This window comes from Zootoca vivipara, chromosome 2 (genome assembly GCF_963506605.1).
Source record: "Zootoca vivipara chromosome 2, rZooViv1.1, whole genome shotgun sequence".
NCBI classification, from domain to species: domain Eukaryota; kingdom Metazoa; phylum Chordata; class Lepidosauria; order Squamata; family Lacertidae; genus Zootoca; species Zootoca vivipara.
The window spans coordinates 109,533,441-109,558,860 of record NC_083277.1 but is presented as its reverse complement, the minus strand read 5'-3'; the positions used below and the strand labels follow the sequence as shown (position 1 = coordinate 109,558,860).

At 42.8% G+C, this 25,420-nt stretch overlaps 1 protein-coding gene across 3 annotated transcripts in view; it reads right to left on the bottom strand.

Annotated features, from left to right (window-relative positions):
• Window positions 1-6,392: 6,392 nt before the first annotated feature.
• Window positions 6,393-25,420, bottom strand: part of LOC118079554 (transmembrane protease serine 12-like) — a 105,834-nt gene continuing 86,806 nt past the window's right edge. The window contains exons 1-7 of one of the 3 annotated variants that reach the window (XM_060272011.1): window positions 23,833-25,406; window positions 20,731-20,935; window positions 17,369-17,634; window positions 13,966-14,108; window positions 12,173-12,343; window positions 7,101-7,356; window positions 6,393-6,514 (exon numbers count right to left, since the gene is read on the bottom strand). In XM_060272011.1, the coding sequence (XP_060127994.1) occupies window positions 7,105-7,356; window positions 12,173-12,343; window positions 13,966-14,108; window positions 17,369-17,634; window positions 20,731-20,935; window positions 23,833-23,944 (1,149 nt within the window). In that variant the 5' untranslated portion in view covers window positions 23,945-25,406 and the 3' untranslated portion in view covers window positions 6,393-6,514; window positions 7,101-7,104. The other 2 variants (XM_060272012.1, XM_035103816.2) reach the window with 2 other exon arrangements.

Here is a 25,420-nt window from a genome sequence, read left to right as displayed (position 1 = left end):
CGACGTAAGGAAAGTAAAACACCGCCTGGTGAAATGTGACAGAGATGGCAGCTGATGCGGACTTTACCCCTTACAATAAATCGTATTTTACGAAAGTAATCGGGGCTAAGAGAGGCAAAGGGGTGGGGCATGGGTGCTTTTAGCAGTTAAAGGGATTTTGATAAATGAGGATTGAAATGCCTAATAATGATGATGATTTTATTATTTATACCCCGCCCATCTGGCTGGGTTTCCCCAGCCACTCTGGGCAGCTTACAGCACATTAAAAACTTGTAAAGGTAAAGTAAAGGACCCCTGGACGGTTAAGTCCAGTCAAAGGCGACTATGGGGTGCAGTGCCCATCTGGCTTTCAGGCAGAGGGAGCCAGTGTTTGTTCACAGACAGCTTTCCGGGTCATGTGGCCAGCATGACTAAACCGCTTCTGGCGCAACAGGACACAGTGATGGAAACCAGAGCACACGGAAACGCTGTTCATCTTCCCACCGCAGCAATACCTATTTATCTACTTGCACTGGCGTGCTTTCAAACTGCTAGGTTGGCAGAGCAACGGGAGTTCACCCCATTGCAGGGATTCCAACCACCAACCTTCCGATTGGCAAGCCCAAGTGCACAGTGTTTTAGAGCAGTAGCGCCATCCATGTCCCTGATATAAAAATGGTAAAACATTAGGCATATAAAAAATTGCATTCAGGTGTCTTCTAAAAGTCAAGTAGTTGTTTATTTCCTTGACATCTGACGGGGGGGGGGGACATTCCACAGGATGGGTGCCACTACCAAGAAGGCCCTCTTCTTGCCTGGTTCCTTGTAACCTCGCTTCTTGCAGTGAGGGAACCACCAGAAGGCCCTCAGACTTGGACCTCAGTGTCAGGGCTGGACAATGCTTGTGTAAGAGTAACACAAGTGCCCTCCTACTATTCCCTCTTATAGATGACCATTATGCAGTTTGGGGGGGGGAGCGTATCTTAAAGGATTTAGTTCTGAATCAACTCAGTGTTTGGGGTGTGGGTGTAAAACTCATGGAAGATTGACTTTGCATCCAGCCAACTGAAGCACAGTAACTTTTCCCATGGAGAGCGGTGTACATTCCCCCCCCCCCAATATTATCTATGAGACACTCAAAGAATAATGCATCACTCAACAAACCGGACTACCTTGTACTGATAAAGCTTGGTCCTAAACACAAGCAACATAACATTAGCTACCACTGATCTACCATAGCTTTAAAAATTATACATCATAATAATGATTTTATTATTTATACCCCACCCATAAAAAATTGTAAAATGTACATACTGGTATATGTACATTCCGCATGTGCTATGCCTAGAAAGCACAAGACCTGGCAGTTTCCTGCTTGACCCACGCTTTCTAAGCATGGGTCCCGGAGTTTTCCCCTTTCCAAGGGAAAACCCGCTCTTTAGTGATATATCAGAACAAATGGCAATCTGGGGGAAACCCAGATTCCTGTTCGCTCCGATTGAGCACTAAAGAGCAGGGTTTTTTCCAGGAGGGTGACGGAAGCAGCATAACAAGGGGAGGTATGAATAAACCAGTCTGTATATACATGTGTTTTTATTGTGAAATCACTTTGGGAAACTTTATTAAAAACACTTCATGAAGGAAATTAAATGAACAGTGCTTTTGGGTTTACATCTTTGCGGATAAAACCTATTTTTGAATTTGTCAATTCAAAGTGGATTATAAAGCATAGTTACTGTTAAATATTGCATTTTGGTAAAGATTTGCAGGAGGAAATAATTGAGTTTAAAAGTGCAATGGAAGCAGAGTTTGCCTGTTCACAGAACAAGGTGAATGGTTACCCATACCACAGCTGAAAAAACCAGAACACACTGAATGCTCACAGTGGAGGTTTTGCCAAATAGGCGTGAATCTATCCAACTTCTGTAATTAGCTGTATTTGTATAGATTCCTGGTAATTTTGGTCGACCACAGCCAATACCATAGCTGGTGATTCCTACCAGATAAAACCTGCTTTCATCTGGCAAATAACACATCAGAGGACCACCACTGTCTCCCTGGAAAATGAAAAATAAAGAAGACAATCTAAGTGTTTTTGACAGTATTCGGAAGGTTTCACATGCAGAGGGATTGAGATACAATTGTTTTGAGTTTTACCTCTCAGAAATCATCAAGAGAAAATACTCATTGCTAGGAAATAAGGATGAGTCTGGAAATAATGAATTGAGTAATCTTCCTTTGTGGCTCAACAGCACTAGCAACAGGTAGGCCACTTTAACAATGTGATCATTTGGGACAGGTGGGGAGAGGAATTCTAGATATAGGCTCAATATACATACCCTGAAAATCAAGCTAGTCAAACAATAATAGTACAGTACATGATATTCCATTTAATGTAAGCTACCTTAATGAGACATGTGTTTATTACAATTCTTGCCTCACCCTCTCTTGCCAAATTCTGTTTTGAAGGGAAGCAAAGTGGAAATAAGCGAATACCTTGAGTTTTTATGCACTGCTCTGCTTTCATTTATTTTATGTTTTGAAATATATAACCCACTTTTCTTTCTAAAATAAACTCAAAAGTCCCCACTCTCATTCCTCAGCTACTAGTACGGTATATTTCAGTGAGCCAAAAAAGGACCCAAAAAGAAAATAGTGGTATCTTAACCGGAATTATGCCGCATGCAATCTCAAATCAATATTAGGCACATGAAATTATGCTATTGCTTGAATTTTACTGTGATGTGTCAATGAGACCATTTCATCAAATGAAGAAACAGCAACTTATTTCTATTAATTTTCCAACTGCTTTGGTAGTACTGTGACCGGTGTTACCCTAATCCAGTAATGATATTTGAGCTACCAACAAGAAGACAACGTTTCTTCAATTTGTTTTGAAATAGAATTATCTTCATTTTACCATGCAAGTGTCAACATGTCCACTTTCAGAGCCAGCACAAAGCTGATTCCTTGATAATCGTCCATTATGCCAACCGTAACTATTACAGACTTTGAGTGGAAAAACTCTTAATTGAGCTTCTTGTAATATATTTCTTGGTTTACCTATAATGAATACATAAAATACAGCTGGTAGTATGCCTCTGTTTAGCATTCTGTAACATATTGAACAATATGCACAAAAATGCTGGCTATTGACATCTTTTGGTCCAAAGTAACTTTCTTAAGCCTCATGCACCGCAGCCACATTGCCCTTAAAGTGCAAAGAACCTATGTCAATTGCTAAAACAGAGCTCAAAAGTCATTCCACCACCTTGGAGATGTGATGAATTTTGGTACACTGACCCTAGGTGAATACAGAGCTGTAGATACAAGCCCTTAAAAAATAATAAATTTTAATTTATGATTTTCAATTTTATACATTTTAATAATGTTACAATCATTTTAACCTTTCAAAACTTGACTTCCTTCCCCCCTTTTTCTGCAGTTCCTTATATTTGTATTTTATATTTTCTGCATACTGTATTCCAAATTAACTTAATCATTTATTCATCTACTTTCAATGTACACTCTTAGTCTTAGCTGTAGATGCAACCCCATTTATGTTTTGAGTGTGCTGCATTCTCCTTTAAATTTTCTAGTGGTGCAACCTTTAAATGAGCAATCTGCAGGGCTGGGCTTAACGATGGTGCAATGAGTTTAGGCATCACCATGGTTAGGGTTAGAAGTCATGGCAGCAGTGTACTAAGTTGTAATCAAATTAATTACAATAGGACCACAACTTATGTGAGGGTTATGTGGGATCTCACGCAAACTTCCCAGAGCCCAGAATGCAAGGCAGAGGGCTTAAAAACTATTTCTGTGGTGGGAAAGCCCTTTGCGGAAAGAGCTTTTAAGTCCTCCACCTTTCTTACCAGGCTGAGTCACACAAGGGTTCTGGAGGTTCTCACAAGTCTCCAGGACACTGATACGCAAGGCTGCCCCACCCCCCTTTCTAGTCCCCCCAGTCACAGTGTGTAAAGCTGAGATCAAGTACAGTGGTTCTCAAGTACATCTTGGTTCTCAAACTCTGAAAACCTGTAAGTAAGTGTACTGTTTTTCAAACTATTTTTGGAAGCTGAACGTCCCAAGTGGCTGTTGGCTATTGTTTCCAGGGCGTCTGCACCAATCAGAAGCTGCACCTTGTATTTCAAACATTTCGGAAGATAACAGACTTCTGGAACGGATCAGGTTTGGTGCTTTTGTTTTTGCTATTTATTTATGCCTCCCTCCCCAATCCAAACAATGACTATCATCAGTGCAGGGAAGAAGAAAAATTAATTTTTCATTTTTATCATCTACAATTCTGTCTTATTTATTTTATAGTACAGTACATTGATTATTGCTTTCATTTTATGGATCAATGGTCTCGTTAGTAAATTTCATGTTAAATTTTTAGGGGTTTATAAAAGTCTGGAATGGATTAATTCGATTTGGACTACTTTCTATGGGAAAGTGTGCCTTGGTTTTGGAATGGACTCCCGGAATGGATTAAGTTTGAGAACCAAGGTACCACTATATGTGAAATGTGCATATGTTTGTGGTCCTAAGTTTATTCTGCTCACTGTCGTGTTATTTGTTTTGGCTATGAACACCTACTGAGTGTATACTTGTTGGGAAACCTGGGTTTCCTTCCGAGTAACAAGAAATAGTCCCAATGTATTCACAGCAAGGAGGTATTCTAAGATCACCAAACTAATTCTCACTCTCAATAACAGATTAGTTGAAAACTATATATATATATAATTTTGTGGTTTTATATTATGATTTCGTTCTGAGACCTTCAGGTATAGGGCGGTATATAAAGTCAATAAATAAAAAATAAAAGGAAATATTTACCTTTCTCTTCTGTCAATCCCCATCCACTTATATAACATGGGTTCCTGTCACTCAGGAGAAGAGGAGTGCTAGGTAAACAGATGGGCTGAATATAGTCACTGTATGTGATAACCTGGCTTAATTTAAACAAGGCAATATCGTTTACGTGACGTCTTGTAGTATAGCGACAGTGGGGCCTGATTTCCATCACGCGACTGCTTATAGAATGAATCTTGTCTCCATAAAGTTGATGCAAGCCAAACACAGCCCTCCAAAGCTCTGGTGCTGTCCTAGGACAAAACGAAAGCCCTTGCAGAGTCAATCATTAAGATAGGATTGCAACTTCAGAGCAATGAATTTTGTTTCTTTCTTCACCATCTGTTCAAAAATAAACATGAAGCTAGACTCATCAAACACCAAAAGAACAGAAGAGATTGCTGCAGATAATAAAAGCAACATATTCAGGAAATCGTTTACATTCCAAACAGATATACAGATAGGTAACACCAGTAAGAACAAGCTCAAAACATGCTCAAAACATGCTCAACCAGAGTTTCAATTCAGTTCCCAGAGTCGTCTGCAACTGGACCTAATGGTGAATTGTCCCTTTACCTTTACCTTTTTAACTTGGAATCGGGCAAAACTAGGCTTTATTTCACCCAGGTCAAAGGCAAGAGTTTGGTGCGCGTGCACACACACACACACCATGCTGGGAGCTTCAATGGCACCCCTCTCGGGGCTAGCCCCTCTGTAGCTATTGCACCGCTTGGAATGCCACAATGACAATTGTGTCTGTAAATAGAGCAATGTTATTTCCTTTCCTATCTGTGCCTTTTTGCAGGGAGTTGATTTTATGGTGCTCATTATCCCAGGGGAGGAATTACATTCAGAAATTTGCCAGAGTGGACTGGGGAACATGGCTCTGGTCAGGTTGGCAGATTCCTTTTTTCTATGGGAAAAATAGTATTAACAATAATAATAATTTATTATTTATACCCCGCCCATCTGGCTGGGTTTCCCCAGCCACTCTGGGGGGCTTCCAACAGAAAAATGAAATAAAACAATATATTAAACATTAAAAGCCTCCCTAAACAGGGCTGCCTTCAGGTGTCTTCTAAAAATCTGGTAGCTGTTTTTCTCTTTGACATCTGACGGGAGGGCGTTCCACAGGGCGGGTGCCACCACTGAGAAGGCCGTCTGCCTGGTTCCCTGCAACTTGGCTTCTCGCAACGAGGGAACCGCCAGAAAGGGCGGGGGTCCTTATTCTATATACCACTGTCTTTGTGGTTTCTCTTTTGCTTAGTTTTTGCCTTTTCCATGTGTTTGAGAGGGTGTGAGAGGTAGCTATAACACTACAAATCACCTGGCCTTGAAAAAAGCTGAAATAAGATAAAAGAGCCACATGTATGGATGGATACACATACAAAAAATATTCAGGAAGTACATATACTTATATTTGATCCATATACTTTTCTCACACCAGACACAGAAAAAAGGTTGAATATATAAAGATTTATATACCTGTTTTTAACGCAGTGTGCTGCTGTTAGCACGGAGTTATAATCAATTAAAGATCCAGCACATACATGACTGTATCTTCCATTAGTACGGTAAACTTGAAGACTAACTTGCCAAGGCCATCTTCCAGGTTCAGTGTCACGTCCACCTACAATCCGTCCTTCCTCTGAGGCCTCATCTACAAGTGGCCTGGTTCCACATTCTAAATATCAAAATTTATATTGGTGAGATGCAATCCAGCAATTGGGTTGCATCTTTCCATTTATGCAAGGACTTCCGTTTGTGCACTGGTACATTCCTTGAATTGTTGGGAATACGCAGAACACCTGATGGAGACATTATGCCAGCCTGAAACGGTTCTTTCTGTGAGTCCTAAATCCCCCTGTATCAGAAATTGTGCTTGCTTGACTCAAAAGTTAATAGGGTGAATACTTTAAGGATAATGAACTAATTTAAAACAGAATGGTAATCACTGGGGCTTGCATATGCTTTGTTTTGACGGGAATGTTCATATTATATGAAAGGCCCATTTAATACTTGTCAGCCTGAGGCTGTTACTCCTGGGAGATTTCAACATTCATCCTGATGTCACCGGATCTAGGGTGGCTCAGAACTTCATGACTATCAAGGAATGTCCCAATATGTCATCAACCCGATGCATGTGACTAGACACACTTTGGGCTTTGTTTTCTCGGTGGAGCAGGAAGAGGGTGGTCTGAAAGCGGGAAGAATCTTACCACCATTCCCTTGTCATGTTCAGATCACTTCCTGTTGATATTTAAACTTACACCATCAAAATGTGCAGGATCTATTAGGATGGTCTGATAGATCCAGCTGGTTTCCAGACAGTTCTGGGGGATTTTCCAGTTGAAAGGACTGGCAACTCCTGCTGAAGAGCCAGTGTGGTGTAGTGGTTAAGAGCGGTAGGCTTGTAATCTGGGGAACCGGGTTCGCGTCTCCGCTCCTCCACATGCAGCTGCTGGGTGACCTTGGGCTAGTCACACTTCTCTGAAGTCTCTCAGCCCCACCCACCTCACAGGGTGTCTGTTGTGGGGGAGGAGGGGAAAGGAGATTGTTAGCCGCTTTGAGACTCCTTCGGGTAGTGATAAAGTGGGATATCAAATCCAAAACTCTCTCTCTCACTCTCTCTCTCTGAAACCCTGGTCAATCTACAGAATGCACAAATGACACAATTGCTCCCGAGTATCCTCTTCCATGGTATGGAACCTGAGACCTCTTTTAGAGCAGAACTTCCAGCCCACAGGCCAATTGTGGCCTAGCAGGGGTTCAATTTGGCCTGCCAGGCCATTTCCCCCAAACCATGCTCACCTGTCCATACACTGACATCACTGGTGATATCAGCTGATGGGTGGACAGCATGGGCGAAGCAGTGGGGCAGGGAGGGGCAGCTGCCCCCCCATCAATAAAAATATATAGTTGAGGTTCTGCCTACCCCCCCCCCCCAAAAGGCCTGCTCCCCACAAAAATCCTGGCTACACCCATAGTGGGCAGACTAGGTTTAACCTAAAATAATTTATTTAAAAATTCCTCTTCTCTCAGGCAAAAACATTCCTCTTCCCCCAGGCCTTTTAAACTGCAGAGGGGGGTTATTTTTGTTATGTATTCTTGTTGTTTTATATTATGAACCATCTTGTTATCCCTAGATGAAGGGCGGTATAGAAATTTAATTAATCATCATCAACATCCTGCATTGGCTGCTCAATCTTGATCCTAGCAAAGAACATATGTGTGTAGCCAAGGCAGCAGGATTTAATTCCTGCTCATCATGCAAGAGCTACTTCAAAGAGGCTTTTGCAAAGGCTTTAAAACAAGTCATGAGCTCCCCTGAACTTTATTCTATTACTACGTGGTAACAATAGAATATAATCAAGATACCTCTGGACTACGTTCTGTCCTTCCCACCCTCAGCATCCCTCCTCCTCTCCACATGGAGCTTTCATTCCTTCAGGGATCATCCCTTCTCTGTCACTCACATCAGCTCTAAGGGCTGCTAGGCCTTGGGCAGGGGCGACACACGGCTTTATTTCATGCGGGTGAAATACCCAGTTTGGCACCCCTTGCACATGCATTTGCACACACACAGGCTTGGCGCCTCAATGCTCTGGAAGCTTCACCTGGGGTAAAAAAAAATCCAGCTAGCCCCACCCCTCCCTCCCCACTGTAACTATGGCTCTGCCTTGGGAACTAATACCGGTAGATCTTTAAAAAAAAAATTGAAAGAGAAAGAAAGGGATAGGATAACCTCTGGATTGTTGTCATGTACTGCTCTGTTCTACATTCACAGTGTGGGGGGAAATAACCCTGGTTATACTGTTTTGTTGGGTTGCAAACCACAGCCAGCCTCTGCAATATCACTGATTTTAACCTATGTTAACAGAAGACTACATTATACAACTATTGTAAGGTGCTCCCTCTTTTTACCCCAACAGGGCAAATAAACCTGCAAGAAGATGGGTAAAAATCAAATGTTCTAAATTGAGAAAGATCCTAGTTCCAAGGAAAGATCCAGAGTTCATGCTTTTCCTCTCCCCCAAGGGGCATCAAGAAATCTAAGGCTGTTCCTGTTTTGTATGTGGGCAACTCATTCCTTCTCTTGAAGGTGCTTTCCATAAAAGGATCTAGCCTTGTTTCCAGTCAATTAGGGGGGGAAAGGTAAAGGTAAAGGACCCCTGGACAGTTAAGTCCAGTCAAAGGAGACTATGGTGTTGCGGTGCTCATCTCATTCAGGCAGAGGGAACCAGTGTTTGTCCGCAAACAGCTTTCCAGGTCATGTGACCAGCATGACTAAACATTCTGGCGCGATGGGGCACCGTGATGGAAGCCCACGGGAACACCGTTTACCTTCCCACCACAGTGGTACCTACTTGCGCTGGGACAGAGCAATGGGAGCTCACTCCGTCGAAGGGATTCGAACCGCTTGCTTTCCAATCGGCAAGCCCAAGAGGCTCGGTGATTTAGACCACAGCGCCACCTGTGTCCCTCCACTCAATAGTCCCATACTCAATAGACTCCATAGTCGCCTTTGACTGGTCTTAACCGTCTAGGGCAGGCATCCCCAAACTGCGGCCCTCCAGATTTTTGGCCTACAACTCCCATGATCCCTAGCTAAGAGGACCAGTGGCCAGGGATGATGGGAATTGTAGTCCAAAACATCTGGAGGGCCGAAGTTTGGGGACACCTGGTCTAGGGCCTTTGCCTTTACCTTCCAGTCAATTAAATAAAGGATTGACTCTAAATATTATTTCCCCACCCCACCCCACCCCTAAAACACTGCAGATAATTTTGCTTGTTCCAATTGGTTAGAAACCGAATCCCCTCGTTCTCGTTGGCCTTATTTTTCGGATGGCAGCCGAGGGTCTCATTGTGCAGCCCCCCACCCCCAGCCTCGTTTCTTGTGGCTGGTTCTCACGGGATGGGAAGCCCGTGACACCGGAGGCCACTAGCAGCCCCCCCTCCAGCCCCAGGCTCGAAGGGCGTGCCTGCCCGCTCCTGACACGTGAGAACCTGACACGTGAGAATGTGCCCGCGGGTTCCGCCGCCCAACGCCAAGTGAAGCCGGGCTCACTGTCTAGAGAGACCCCGGCCGAAGGGTTCTCGCCGGCGGCCTCGTCCAGCAGCAGGAGCAGCGCCAGCCAGCCAGCAGCCGCCCCACGAAGACGCCTCATCGTCTGTCAAGAACACAAAATGGCGGGCGGAGAGTCCTCTCCCGCTTTTTTCCCGCGCTTCTCTGCTAAGCGTCACGTGGTGGCCGCGCTCCCCCCCCCCAAACATTTCCGACTCGTCTCTGCAAAATGGGTCTCCCCTGCCATCGGCGGAGGTATCGGGAGCCGGTGGAAACGCCTTGCTGGAGGGAGGGAAGGCGATTTCCATTCATTTCCCCGCTCCCGGCTTTCGGGGTCGCATGCTGTTCTGGAGGACGGAGACCGCCTGTCCCCCCCCCCCACCGCAATACTTCTGAAGCAGCTTTTGGGGGGGGGGGCTTAACTATTATTATTTATAGATCTTCACAATACCAACTGTATGTATTCCCCCCCTCCAGTCATGTGAGGTAGAAGAGATTTGCACATGGTATCTATAATAGAGATTCGTAACTTAGCAGGAGCTTGAACTTCCGTTTCCTCTGTTTCATTTTCTGGCAGATTTACTGTGCCATTAGCAAGCTGAGAGACAGGGCAGAAACTCAACAGATTGAGCTTTCCACTTTGCCGCCTTTCCACTCCAGAAACAGTATTCTGGCATATAGGTGATTTTTAAAAATAATAATAATAATAATAATTATCCAACATTCATTACTGGACCAAGCATGGGAAACTGCTCTGGGAATGCACTCTTGTGCTCTGGGAATGCACTTATGGTGACATAAGCTCTTGTCATGTTCAGAAGCACACACTGTACCTTAGGCTGCTGTATAGAGATGGTAACAAAACAGAATAATTCTTCTATGCCACATCACTTTTTGTCCTTCTTTGTATCAAAAGCCTGTATTCAAAATGCTATCTTCCTAGAAAAGGGGCTGACTTAGGGTTCAGCATAAGTGGCTGTTTTCCTATCACTTGCTAGGGACACAGGTGTTTCGGAAAGTTTTTAATATTTGATGTATTAATATGTTTTTATATTCTGCTGGAATATTATATTATATTCCCGCCCAGAGCGGCTTGGGAAATATAATAATAATAATAATAATAATAATAATAATAATAATAATAATAATAATATTCACCGCACCCCCACGTCCCGTCTTTAAATTGGGCACCAACAGCGGAAAGTGAAGGATTCCCATAAGTACTACACTTGAGTTTCAAATAGGTTGGCATTCAACTGCAAAATTTATTATCCAACGTGATATAATTGTATGGCATTGTTAGGCAACTGTCATGTACATTTTTTCTAGAATAAAAAAAATGGAGGGTAAGATTTGAATTCCATGAATTAGGAGTCCTCTGCTTAAACATTGATAAAAATATGTTTGTTTCGTATGCTCGGTGACTGTTTACAGTGCATGCCTGTTAGCCCATTTTGAAGGGTGTGATACTGTAGTTGCAATGTAAATCACACATTAACTGAAAAGTGCCTTTCGGGTTCATATTTTTAAATTAAGAGTGAAATAATATATTTGAATCTATTTTATTCTGTGAGTCACCCTGAGGTGTCCGGGTATAGGGCAGTATATAAATTCAATAAATAATAAAACTACAAAGCATATAGGTTGTTTAAAAATACAGGACTGGATGCAAACTAATAACACAATCCCTTACATAAACACACGTTGATGGGGATTGGATGAAATGTAATCACCTCTCTGCCATGGGGTGGGGGTTGCTTTGCAGATGCCCCAGAATCATTCGTTCAAAAAGTTACTGCCAGTGGTATCTAGCAGCCACAAAGCAGGCATTACAGGGCAGAGTCCCACAGACTCCCTGAGAGGTTTGATATTCAAGGCCTCTTGACTACAGCAGACTGGAGCTGGCACAGCAAAAAAATATCTCTCCCCTCCCCAACATCTGCCCTGCTCAACATGAGTGTCAGTCAGCAGGACTTTCGATGTAGCAACATATATGTCACTCCACTGCTGTTTCCAAGCCCAGTTTGGGTTGCTCTGCATGTCACTTTTCATTCCCAATTAAATCCATGGGACAAACTACACTTTGATTTCAACGGGATCTTAATGCCTGAATCCAGATCAATGAATTTTGCTAAAACACATTTGCCAAGAGGAAAACTTCAGAAAACAATTTGAGATTATTCTAGTTCAGTGGAGTAAAAGTTTGCCTCTTTAGAGAATGAGGTGGAAAGTTACCCATCCAGCAGTTGAAAAGATCAGGACAAACTGAACGCTCACAGTGGTGGTTTTGTCAAATACATGTGAATCAATCCAACTTCTGTAATTTGCTGCACGGATATAGATTCCCGGTAATTGTGGTCGGCCACAACCAACACCACTGCTGGTGATTCCTATCAGATAATACTTGTCCTCTAGGAAAGAACACATCAGAGGACCACCACTGTCTCCCTGGAGGATAAAAAAAATAAAGAAGATCACTTGAGTGCTGCTGAAGGTATTCTGGAGATGTAGTGTGCATAGGAATTATGGTAGGGGCTGTATCTAATGCTGGAGCTTTACTGGTGCAATAGGCTTCCATGCACACAGTGGAACTTCCTCTCCATTCCCTGTGCACCCTCAGAAACAGTTCTGGAGGGTTGAAAAACCAAACCGATTTTGGGCATTGGAAGGGAGGAGAGGAAGTGGAAGTCCTGTTTGTGAGTGGAACTCCACTCACACAGCACTGGATATAATTCAGTAAGTTTGAGCTATGCCTTCCATGTTATTGTAAGCGTCCCAGAGAGCTTTGGCATTGTTGAGCGACAGATTAAATGCTATTAATAAGTAACTATAAACAAAAGTTATCAAAAGAAAAATACTGATTGCTAGAAAAGATGGATGTGGGAAAGCTGGACTTTGTGGAACAGCACTAACCATAACTATGTCACTTACAAAAAAAATTGGTAATGCCTTTTATTCTGGGAATTCCAGCTACAAGCTCAGTAAGCCTGATGAGAAATTTAGTCTACGCATTGAAGTGCGCATGGCGCTCCATCCAGTCTTTACTATCCTAACAAGGCATTATGTACACAGGTGTTGAGAAGAACATTCCTCACTCTCTATTTTGAATGCAAATAATGTGGTCCAAGTGTTCTGAATGGAAGAAAATAAACACTCTCTGACTATTCTATAAAGTTCCTCTGCTTTTATCCTCTACCCCACCCCTTAACAGTCTTTACTGATGTAAACAAGTTATTAAAAATCATGGTGAAGGCTTTTCTACTTCAGCTGGAAGTATGCCCAGACTTGCACATTCCTTGAAATCTGTATGTATTAGAAATCTAGTTCCACTAGGGCTGCCATACGAAAAATCACAGTTCTTTTGGTGTTTTTGTTACACACAGCTCAACAAAACAACTTTGGGGTTTGTCTTTTAAAAAGCGCTACAGTTTCTGGGGTTTCCTTTAAAAAAACTCAAACGGGGATGGGTCTTCCTAAAAAAGCCTCAACAACTTGCAGGGTGTCCTGTCTTTTACTTTTTGAAATATGGCAACCCTAGTTCCACCCATTCTCCAACTCTCCTTTTGTCTTTTCAAGTGTGTACTTGCAAGGGGGAACTTTTTATTATTATTGTTCATTGCCTAGGGGATACTTAAAGGTAAAGGGACCCGTGACCATTAGGTCCGGTCGCGGACGACTCTGGGGTTGCGGCGCTCTTCTCACTTTACTGGCCAAGGGAGCCGGTCTGCAGCTTCCAAGTCATATGGCCAGCATGACTAAGCGGCTTCTGGCAAACCAGAGCAGCACACGGAAATGCAGTTTATCTTCCCGCCGGAGTGGTACCTATTTATCTACTTGTACCTCATGCTTTCGAACTGCTAGATTGGCAGGAAGGGGATACTTACCGTATGCACTATTATAAATAATAAATGTTTTAGCACATAAATATGAACAAATTTGTATGTTTCTGGAACTGACTGACTACTGTGGTGTTACACTGACATATAATTGTGTTACTACCAGGTAGTAAAGTTTGACTTAAAAACCACACGGCAGGAGGTTTCACCAATGTTTTTCAAATGGAATTTTACCTGGCAGCTATCGACACTCCCGTTTGCAGTACCAGCACAAAGCATATTCAATGATACTGCCCCAGCATACCAATCAAATCTGTTACAGATTTGCTGTGGAATAATGTTGACTTGAGCTTCTTGTAATGTACGTACAGCTTTGCCTATAATGAAAACACAAGACAAAAGTGGAAGTATGCAGTTTTGTTGTTTAATAATCTGGAATGTACAGGACAACAGGGATATTAGTAGCTCTTGGGTCAGTACATCTTTCTTAAGCCTACTGCACCAGACCCCCATTCTCCATGCATAATCTACATTAGTTGCTAAACTAAGGTTCAAGAATTATGGTGTGTACCTTTAAGAAACTAATGCAGTACTCAATTCCCTTTTCATTTTTCTAGTAGGTGCAATTGTTGAATGAGTGTGGCTATGTGTAAAGATAGTACTGTATATTCCGGCGTGAAAGACATATAAGGGCATATAAGACTACCCCCAACTTTTCCAGTTAAAATATAGAGTATACTCGCTGTATAAGAAATACGACCTGGCGTATAAGACGACCCCCGACTTTTGAGAAGATTTTTCTGGGTTAAAAAGTAGTCTTATATGCAGGAATATACAGTACATTGAATTTAGATCCCACCACTGACAGTGTTAGTAGTAGTGTCTACTGTGCAATAAGATGTCATTATGGCTTGACAAACAGATGTAAATTCAGTAGATTCAGTGTCACATTATTTGCTTTGGCCAGTTGTAAACTGTTTGAACTGCTATTCATATTGTAAAGATTTTATTATGGCTATCACTATACTATGCATGGTAGTTCAAACAGTTTACAAATTAGCCAGGTTAGTCTGGTGCACAATATGAGAATAATAATGTTTGCACAGGTTTGGTCAGAGCAAAAGCCAGCGTAATTGAGTATCTGAATAACTGGCTTTTTTTTTTTTTGGTAGAATAGACCAGCATCTACTCCTCCTTGCCACACAAATGATTCATTATATATTGAGATACGAGTTCTATCATGTATTGTGCCTTTATCCTCAGATTCCACTTAGAAGTACTAGAAGAAACAACACAGCCTGATGGAGGAATTTCCTACAGATGTGCAAGACCAAACCTGTACATACCCATCTCAGGAGCTTTGACCAGGCACCTTCAATCTACTACCCAAATTACACAAACCAGGAAACCATAGGGAACTCATTGTTTCAGGCATTAATACCTGCACAGTTTGGGGTGCCTGGATATATAGACTCAATGCCACCAGCAGAGTAATCCTTAATCCTAGATGCATTTGACTTGTGCAATTTCAATCATATGCAGTTGAAGGTAGGCTGGTTGAAATTGTGCAGGTTAAGTCTGAAGCAAGGCAGAGAGCTTACTCGTTTTGTGCTGGGTCTGCTTGGGGTTACCCAGCATAAAAATAGCTTTAAAGCTCTCTGCCTTGTTTGTTGGGTAAGGCCTGTTCAGCATGCTGGCTATGAGATGCTCTCATTTTGCAGGGCAAAATGAACACCACCATCCTTTCAGAGCCAGTGCACTGAGCAGAATTTACCACCCACTACCCTTGCCCCAGCAAGGCAGAGCGCTTAAAAGCTATTTTTGCTGCAGGTCCATTTGGGTTACATGGTACAAAAAAGTTTTAAGCTCTTCACCTTGTTAGGTAAGGCCCACTCAGCATGATGACTTGGTTTGCTGGGGTGGCCCCAACAGTTTGAATATACATGTTAAGATGTGGTGTTACTGTACAAGTTACATATGGGGTACCACTAACTCTGATTAAACTACAGTCCATTGACAATGCCCCCAAAACCACCATACCAGCTACCATGGATGCTACAGCTCTTTACACCAACAGCTCCCACAAAGATGGACTGCAAGCCATCAGAAATATCCCCGATGAGGCTACAGAACATCTAGCCGCCAAGACCTGCTACTTTATACTTTCTCACAAATACTTCAGCTTTGGAGAGAACATTCATTGTCAGATCGTCTGTTTGCAAAGCTCCTTTAGATGCCAACATCTCCATGGCTGACTTACAACAATCCTTCCTCAGGTCCTGTCCCTCAAAGTCTCTCTTCTACCTGAGGACACACCACAGTGTATAAGTGGCAGCTGGAAGCACATAAGTATGTGCAGCAGTTAGTGAGTTTCCGATACAAGGTGGTGCTTATATTTCTATTATATAGTTTCACAGTAGTGTCCAGACAGTTGACCTATTATATGCAGTGGCCCAGGTCCAGGTTAATGGTGGAGTGAAAGTTACTGAAGTCCTGGTAGAACTGCTCAAGAGCCTCCTGTCCAAGAGTCCAAATGATAAATGTACATCAGTGTATCTCAGACATTCACTTAATGTTGCAAATGGGCCACTGGCAATAAACAGCCTCGACCCTGTACACCCGAAGGAGCGTCTTCACTTCCATTATTCAGCCCAGACACTGAGATTTATCTCTGAGGGCCTTCTAGCGGTTCCGTCACTGAGAAGTTACAGGGAACCAGGCAAAGGGCCTTCATCTCAGTACAGTCATACCTCGGGTTACAGCCGCTTCAGGTGGTGTTTTTTCGGGTTGTGCTCCGCACCGAACCCGGAAGTACCAGAATGGGTTACTTCTGGGTTTCGATGCGTGCGCATGCACAAAAGGCACAAAAATGCGCTTTGTGCATGCGCAGAAACGCTGGGTCGCAACCTGCACGTGCACAGACGCGGGTTGCAAACGCTGCAGGTTGCAAACGTGTCTCCCGCACGGATCACGCTCACAACCCGAGCGTCCACTGTAGTGACACCCACCCTGTGGAACGCCCTCCCATCAGATGTCAAAGAGATAAACAACTACAAAACTTTCCAAAGACATCTGAAGGCAGCCCTGTATCAGGAAGTTTTTAATGTTTTGCTTTGTTTTTATTATGTCAGAAGCTGCCCAGGGCAACCCAGTCAAATGGCTGAGGTACGGTATATATGTATGTATGTATGTATGTATGTATGTATGTATGTATGTATGTACAAACAAACAAACAAACAATTAAAAATTATTATTTCCTTGGAAATGGCAAATCTGGATTAAATGAGGAAAATACAAGCTGGCATTGGGATAAAGACATCATGAGGAACCTACAAAATACTTGCAGACATGAAGAACACTGATACTGCAATAACAGCCATCCGGAAGCACCTGCAGGTAAAGGAAAAGTTTTGGGGGAAATCCAAACATGTTCTAAGTCAGCCAGGAAAAGGTTGCCATACTGTGGAGCTATGTAAGTGCACATGGCAGTGCCACTGATCTGAAGATCCATGTTCTCCCCATGTATGAAATAAGTTGCACTGCTTCAATGGGACTTACTTTCCAGCTAAGTATGCAGCTGGAGATAACTTAATTCTCACTAGTAACAAACTTTCAAAGGAGAAAAAAAAAGATTTACCCTCTTCATATGTGCTTCCCCATCCACTTATGTAACACGAGGTCTCATTAGACAGGGGAGGAGAAGTGTCAGGTAAGCAGATGGGCTGAATATAGTCATTGTACTTGACAGACTTGGCAAGTTGAAACAAGGCAACATCATTTTCAAAGGTTCCCCATTCAAAGTCAGAATGGATTGTGATAGTGCTGACCTTCTTTATTACAGTACGAGAGTGGGGTTTATACAGATGATGCAAGCCAATCACTGCCCTCCAAGCTTCTGGACTCCTAGGACAGAATAAAATCCCTTCTAGAGTAAATAATTAGTGCAGAAGTTCCCACTTCAGACTTTAAAATTTGAGAATAACAGCAAAACAGAGTTAATACACATGCAACCACTCCCCTTCAGGAATTCTACTTAAACCATGAACTTGGAATCTTGTCATGGCTCACTCTTCATAAAAGCTAGCCTAGGAGTTTTGCTATCTCTGTCATTTAAATAGAATATTAGTTTTATAGAAATTTATTCGGAAATTCTATTCAGAATCAAAAATAAAGTTAAGTGGAAAAAAAGACAAGAAAATAGGAGGTAATTGAAAGATTGTCCATTGACACAAAGAACTGCACAGATAATTTTACATCTGACCCTGGAACTTTTGAGTAGAAACTATTCCAGAGCACTTTTGAATGGGAAGATCTGCATAAGCAGTTTGTGATTCAGTATGTACACCTGTTGCTCAAAGTAAACAATCCCTTTGGACATGCCATAGCGAATCATGGAAGCCATAAAGAGAGAAAAGTTAAGTGTCATTTGTTCTCTACAATGGTATGAGTTTCATGATACAAGGCTCTTTAAAAACCTGAACCTATGGTGAAAATCCTTTTGCTGATAAATCCTACTGGAACTTCTAGGTCAGTGCTTTTAAAACTTTTCAAGTTGGTGGCACACTTTTTGGACAAGCATCATTTCACGACACAGTAATTCAGTTTTACTAGCAAACTGGAGGTTAAACTAACCCTTTCCAGCCCTTACTTAAGCCCAGTCAAAGGCAACCATGGGGTTGTGGTCCTCATCTTGCTTCAGGCCGAGAGAGCCAGTTTGCCCAGACTGCTTTCTGGGTCATTTGGCCAGCATGACTAAACTGCTACTGGCACACAGAGGACCGTAATGAGTGCCAGAGTGCATAGAAACGCTTTTTATCTTCCAGACGCAGCGGTACCTATTTATCTACCTGCACTGGAATGCTTTTGAACTGCTAGGTTGGCAAAGGTGGGACAGAGCAATGGGCGCTCACCCTGTCATGTGGATTTGAACCGCCGACTTTCCAATCGGGAAGCCCAAGAGGCTCAGTGGTTTAGACCACAGCGCTACCAGCTCCGCTATCTGTAGAAATGAGCCAGAGTCAACAAAAGCTTATGCCGGTAACACTTGTGAAGTCTTTAAGGTGCCTCAATGCTTACTGTTTCTCCTGCAAGAGGCTAACACGGGTGCTCTCCTGCAAAGCCTACTGATCCATAAAAAGATCATTGGGGTGTGTGTGTGACCTTTTCATATAATTGGTTGACATGCAAAGTGCACCACTGATGGGCTTTGATCTGCATGTACTTTTCATTGCTGGTTCTGCGGCCATTCCGTTGCTCTTGGTCACCAAAGTATGTTGGTGATACAGATACTGTTTTTGTGTTGCATGGCACTTAGGCTTTTAGAATATTAAGCAATTTAGAAATGCTTTTTAAAAAAAGAGAAAGTGCCTTTAGTAGCATCCCCATTCTCAGCTGTTACACGTTACATTAGCATGCATGGCTGAGGATTAAAATGGCACACTTATGTTGAAAAATTCCAATAACTATCTACTTGAGCTGGTGTGCTTTCAAACTGCTAGGTTGGCAGAAGCTGGGACAGAGTGATGGGACCCTACCCCGTCATGCGGATTCAAACCCCCGCGGATTCAAACCACTGCCCTTCTGATCGGCAAGCCCAAGAGGCTCAGTGGTTTAGACCACTGCTGGATAAAATCTTGAACAGGAGGAGGCCTTTTAGGGACCAAGGATACACTGCAACATTTTGATTTTTGTTTGTTCTGTCTAATAGTGAACTCAGTGGTTAAGTTTGGGAGTGAAACAGGGATATTAAAAAAATAAAACAAGAACATAAAAATAGCCTGCTGGGCAACTTACACTCCCACCTCACGAGAGAGAGAAAAGAACCTTCAGTAAATGGATGTTGGGCAGATTGTGTGAGTTTAGAAATCTGATCTATCGTTGAGGCTAATTCAGCTGTCGGATGGTGAAGATGTCAATTCAGAGGGCAAGATGGCCTGCTTAAGCCCCTAACATTTAATAGTATACTGTAAGTGATCATTAGAGTTGGGAGATAGTCACCATGAGTTACAAACAAACAAACAAACAAACACTCCTTTCCTGGGCTGCCCTCCCCACCCAGATTTCTTATCCTTCACCATAAAGTCCCAGAGTGGGTAACAACATAATCATACAATTAAAACAGGTAAATGTGTAAAAATTACTATAATAAGGTGGCATTCCAGTCCATCTTGCAGAGGACACTCTCCTGGAGTGTGGATATATCATTTGTGGGGACTCAAAGTTTGAGGTACACATCTCCACTTCTTTTGTACCTATTTTGAGTATTATTCGCATAATTATATTACAGTGGTGCCTCGCTTAACGAATGCCCTGCTTAACGAAATTCCCGCTTAACGAAAGGATTTTTCGAGCGGAGGTTGCCTCGCTAGACGAATTCGTTTTATGAAAAATTCGTCTAGCAAATCGCGGTTTCCCATAGGAATGCATTGAAATTCAATTAATGCGTTCCTATGGGCCAAAAAAAAAATCAATGCATTCCTATGGGATTCGCTAGACGAATTTTTCGTTATAAGAAAAGACCCGTGGAACGAATTAAATTCGTCTTGCGAGGCACCACTGTACAGTACTTAAATAAGACTGCATTATTATACAATACTATATGAGCTATTAAGGAAACAGCCAAAACTTAAGTACAGTACATAACTGTTATGTAGATGTCATGGTTCATTAAGTAGCTGCTGCAGGAGGATGGTTGGTGGTTATTTTGGAAAAAAAGGTTTCCATGGACATATGCCAGCCTGCAGATTCTGTCAACTCAACTTCCCCTCTTCCTTTTCTCCCTCCTCTTTCCCCTAAGCCATGACCAACGCTATAGGGCTCCTGCTCTGGTATGGTTCAATTAGGCTTGTTGAAGACACATGAACCAAAACACCCCCGTTAAAGGTTGGCAATATACAGTACTAAAATATTTTGTTTCAGGTCCCCCCTTGTGGGTAGAGACCAATACATGTCCCTTAAGCACAAAACTTACAGAAAGATTCAGAACAGAAAAATACATACATAGTTACTTTAACGCAGTGTGCTGCTGTCAGCACTAGGTTGCTATTAATTAAAGATCCACCACATATATGGTAAAAAGATTCTCCAGCAGCGGGTTGAGCTTGCAGACTAACTTGCCATGGCCAAGCCCCAAGCTGAGCATCATGTCCACCTATAATCCGAGGTCCTTCTGCTTTCTCATCCACAAGAGGCCTTCTTCCGCATTCTAGAAATCAAAAAAGTTGTACTGGTATTTCAGTGTAATACACAGCAGGCATTCAGCAACAATACAATACAGCCATTGTTTCAACCGTCCAATCTGACACAGCAATTCTGTTATCAGACTGCTTTCTGTTGGAGATTATGCAAGCATGAAGGCTTCTGTGAACCATTAAATCATCTTATTGTCAGATGCCGGCCTAAAAGAACACACCAACTTGTTTGACTGAGGCTAACAGAGTGCATGCCTCCAGGATGGTGGCCAAACATATAACAGAAGCCAAAACATAAGAGGTCAATTGTGACTGGGACCAGAGTAGCATACAAATTTCATTCACATTCATCCACCCAGTAATTTAAATGCACCCTCTTCTCTCCTTCCTCTTCCCTCCCCAGATACATTCAAGCTTAGAGAAAAAGTCATAGTCACAAAATTTTATTAAAATTATATCCTGCTCTTCCTTACAAAGGAGTTTTATTTCCTAAGCTGAATTGCTGCCCAGACTCCTGGCAATGTTTTTTTTGAGCGGGGGCAGGGGTGATTTGCACAGATGCTTCTTCCTCTTTTACTACAAAAGGCACACATTTATGAACAGATACAAAGGAGTACAAAACATTACAATTTTTAAAAGATATTATGGAAGGTATTGTTTTAGAAAAATTGTGGTAGGCTTTTACAGCCCAACTCTCCATCAAGGGATTCAGTGTCCCTTAAGACAATGATCGGTCACAGAAGAATTGATGGAGGCAGGAACCAGTCAAAGCAAGGCAGATCTTTATTTTCCTGTTGCAACAGAGTCCTTCCTCCCTTGCAATGAGGTGATGAGGGCCCACAACACCAGTGTCCAGCTTTTGAAGACTTTAGAAATTGCCCACCCCTTATTCAAAGACCACCCAAAAGCATCACACAAGCATCACAGAAAGAGGCAGTCTACAACAGGAATTTGAGAGTGTGGTTTGTCTCCTATTTGTCAAGCTACCTGATGTGTGCTGACTGCCTTATTCTGGCTAGTTTGGGCCATTCTCTTAAAATGGTAAATACCCTAATTTCTGAAATCATGGCCACAGACCATACACATATTCCATACACATATTCATACACAAAATGTGCTCTTTTGATTGGATTTGAAAGTTAAAAGAACTATTGGGAGAAGTTTTTCCAAGATATTTTCTTCTGCAGAGGAAATAGCTGGGGTCATTAAGAGTAAAGATCAGGCATAGGCAAACTAGGCCCTCCAGATGCTTTGGGACTACAACTCCCATCATCCCTGACTACCGGTCCTGTTAGCTAGGGATGAGGGGAGTTGTAGTCCCAAAACATCTGGAGGGCCGAGTTTGCCTATGGCTGGTCAAGATGGCTTCAGGATTGCTCTCCTGTACTATTTCAGACATGTAGTTTCTGTATTTATGTACAGTATCTGTGTTTACCTTGTGCACTTATGAACATACATTTTATTTATGACACCTTAGAATTCTTATAACAGTACATAAAAGACAGACACACAGGGGCATAAAAAAGACAAAGGAAAAGGTAACAATACAATTCAATAAGCGGACTACTTTTCATTACAAAACAAAATGCTTTATGTAAATTATTACTGTAACATGGTATGAAGTCTAGATCAGTGGTTCCCAATTAGCTAATTACTGAGAATCTCATATTTTTCAAAAGCCAAGCCATGGTCCCCCTACTTTTTTAGGGTAGCCCCTAATAAGCAAAGGTATACTAAAAATAAGCAAAGGTATACAAAAAAACCACAGACCATAAAAACTGTAATATTACCATGCAAAAACTTAGTTGGGAGGGAGGCAAGGGATGGGGCTGCGGACCCCCTGGATGCATTTCCTGGACCGCCAGTGGTCCCCATGCCCCTAATTGGGAACCACTGGTCTAGATAAAAAACTCAGACTAAACTGAAATCCGATAAGAGTTTCACAATCCTGCAACAAAATTAAATAAAAATAAAAATCTGAGAAGTCCCAGAGCAGATCCAGACCTGTTTCTCTATTGCTGCAACAAGATGACAAAGGAGAAACAAAGTCTAAACATAGGTGAAGTAGCAGATCTCATTCCAATTTGTCTTTGTGGCACCACCCAGCAAAAACTTGATCAGAATCCCCACCTGGAAATATCACAATCTCATCTACCCTATGCTCAAGATCTAGTTTACAAGATTAAAACTAGAACTTGTTTTTCTTCTACTTCACATGATTACACAGCATTAAATAAAAACAACAACAAATGAACATAGAAGGCTTTTAGAAAGGCAATGCTTCTTAAACTTTTCCATTATTATGAATTATGGAAATTGATTTAATGGGCTATATGGCTGTGGCATTGTTACACGGTAATTCAGAAAATTACTAAATGGGGGAATTACTCGAATTAAATTTCCCGGGCGCTTCCAAACAGGATTTAGCCCCGGAGCCTTTTCCCCCTTGGGACCTAAACTCCACCACGTACTGCAGCAAGCGCCGTTTGACAGGAGCAGAAGGGAGGGGAAAGGGTAGTTTTCGCTGCCTTTTCTGCCTAACAGTAGACCCACGTGCCTCGACCTCCATGAAAAACAGTAGCCAGACAGAGCGGCAAACCGAGGGCCACTTAACTTGGGAAGACATCCCAGTAATCGGGAGAGTAGAAGGAAGAGCCGTCGGGGAAGAAACAGCTGAGGATTCCACCACGCCAGGAGGCATTTCCTATCCCTCCACGTGCGCGACTCTCCTTGGCACGCCCCTTACGCACACTACGTCCGTTGCACTGGAGGATGCCGGGAGTCGTAGTTCGGAAGGGTACTCCGCGCGCAGGCGCACTTCCGCCCCTCGGCCCTCAACGCGTGAGGGAACCTGCCCTGCCCAAGCGCCCGCTGCCACACCCGCGGGAACGAGGGAGGACGCCGGGCTCACCATGTGCGGGCAGTCCGGGGACCTTGGAGGGCAGAGCTCCGAGCAGGGGTCCGTACAGCAGCGCGAGGAGCGCCAGCGAGGTCCCGGCTGCGGGGCGAAGGCTCCGCCGCATCGTCCGTCGAGGGAGAAAAAATGGCGGCCAACTTCCCCCCCCCTCGCTGTCTTTCCCTCTCCTCGGCCGGTGACGTTGGAAGCGTCACGTGACGGGGGGCACGAGGAAGCAACGCGCGGCGGCCTCCGGCTCTTGCATTTACCTGCGGGGAAAGGGTGCGCGGGAAACTCCGGCGCGACGAAACCTCCCGCCCTTCTACCGTAATACCGTGGTGGGGCAAAAATAACAGCGAGGCCGATCAAGCCGCGGTTGCAAGGGATTTCTGTGCGATTAAAGCCCATTGCAAGAACGCCGAGGGAATACATCCCCAGCCTTCGAGAAATCTATTTTGGAAGTAAAATTTAAAATTAAGATTTGACTCGGATGCTTCTTTTTCTGTTTCGTTTTAGATAAAGAATTGCATTGCATCTGTACCGCTCACACACCTTCTTGCTTTACTGGTTGGTTTGATTTGCGGCAATTGCATCATCAGCATCATCCATCCATCTATCTAATCTATCTATCTTATATACCGCCCTATACCCAGTTGATTTGCAGCAATTGCATTGTTGTTGTTGTTGAATTTATATACTGCCCTATACCCAGAGGTTCACAGAAAAGATCAACATAAAAACCACAATATATAAAAAATCAAAATGAAAACAACCCAATTAACACCCCCCCAAAAAAGAAGCCACATTTTAAAAGGGCATAGGATGTCAATCAGATCATCCAAAGGTCTGGTTAAAAAAAAGAACGTTATAAATTAAATTTATGTGTATACAGACTCCTTTGTTTTGTGCATGGAAGTGTAGAGTTGGAAAGGGATCCTGAGGGTCATCTAGTCCAACTGCCTGTGATGCAGGAATCTTCTGCCCAACGTGGCTGGCTAAGCTTAACTGCTATAAAGCAATGGCCAGACAAACACACCATCATTTCTTAATATAGGTAGCCTTATATAGGGTCAGACTTTTTGTCAAACTCTGCCCATGTTCACCTACGCTGCCAGAGGTCTTGGACAGTATTTTTTCAATGCTCCTGCTATTGGGTTCTAACAGGAAGCCCAAGGATTGCACCTTGTGTTCTGTCACTGAGTGAGGGTCCCTTCCCCACTCTGCCATGGCTCTGCCCCTCACAGTCCTGGAATTGTTTGAAGCAAGTGGTGAGAATTCTCCAATCTCTACACCACACTCTCATAATATTTAGGTGCCTGTCAGTAAATGCTTCACCAGCTGAATTCTGCAGATCAAATCTGCACACAAGCTGGGCACGTTGATTTCTTTTTCTGGCCAGTTAGCAATGCTATGTGTTTACGTATATATATATATTTAGAAAAAAGAAGCAGCATGCAGAGAACATTAAAATGGTATCTTAGTGGTGCTTTAATTTGCAGTTAATTGATTTAAACATGCTGTTGTTCAATATCTTCTAAAAATTTCCCAGTATGCTCTGCACTTTGGAAAGTAGAACTGAATTCCTTTTAGAGAAGGAAACTTC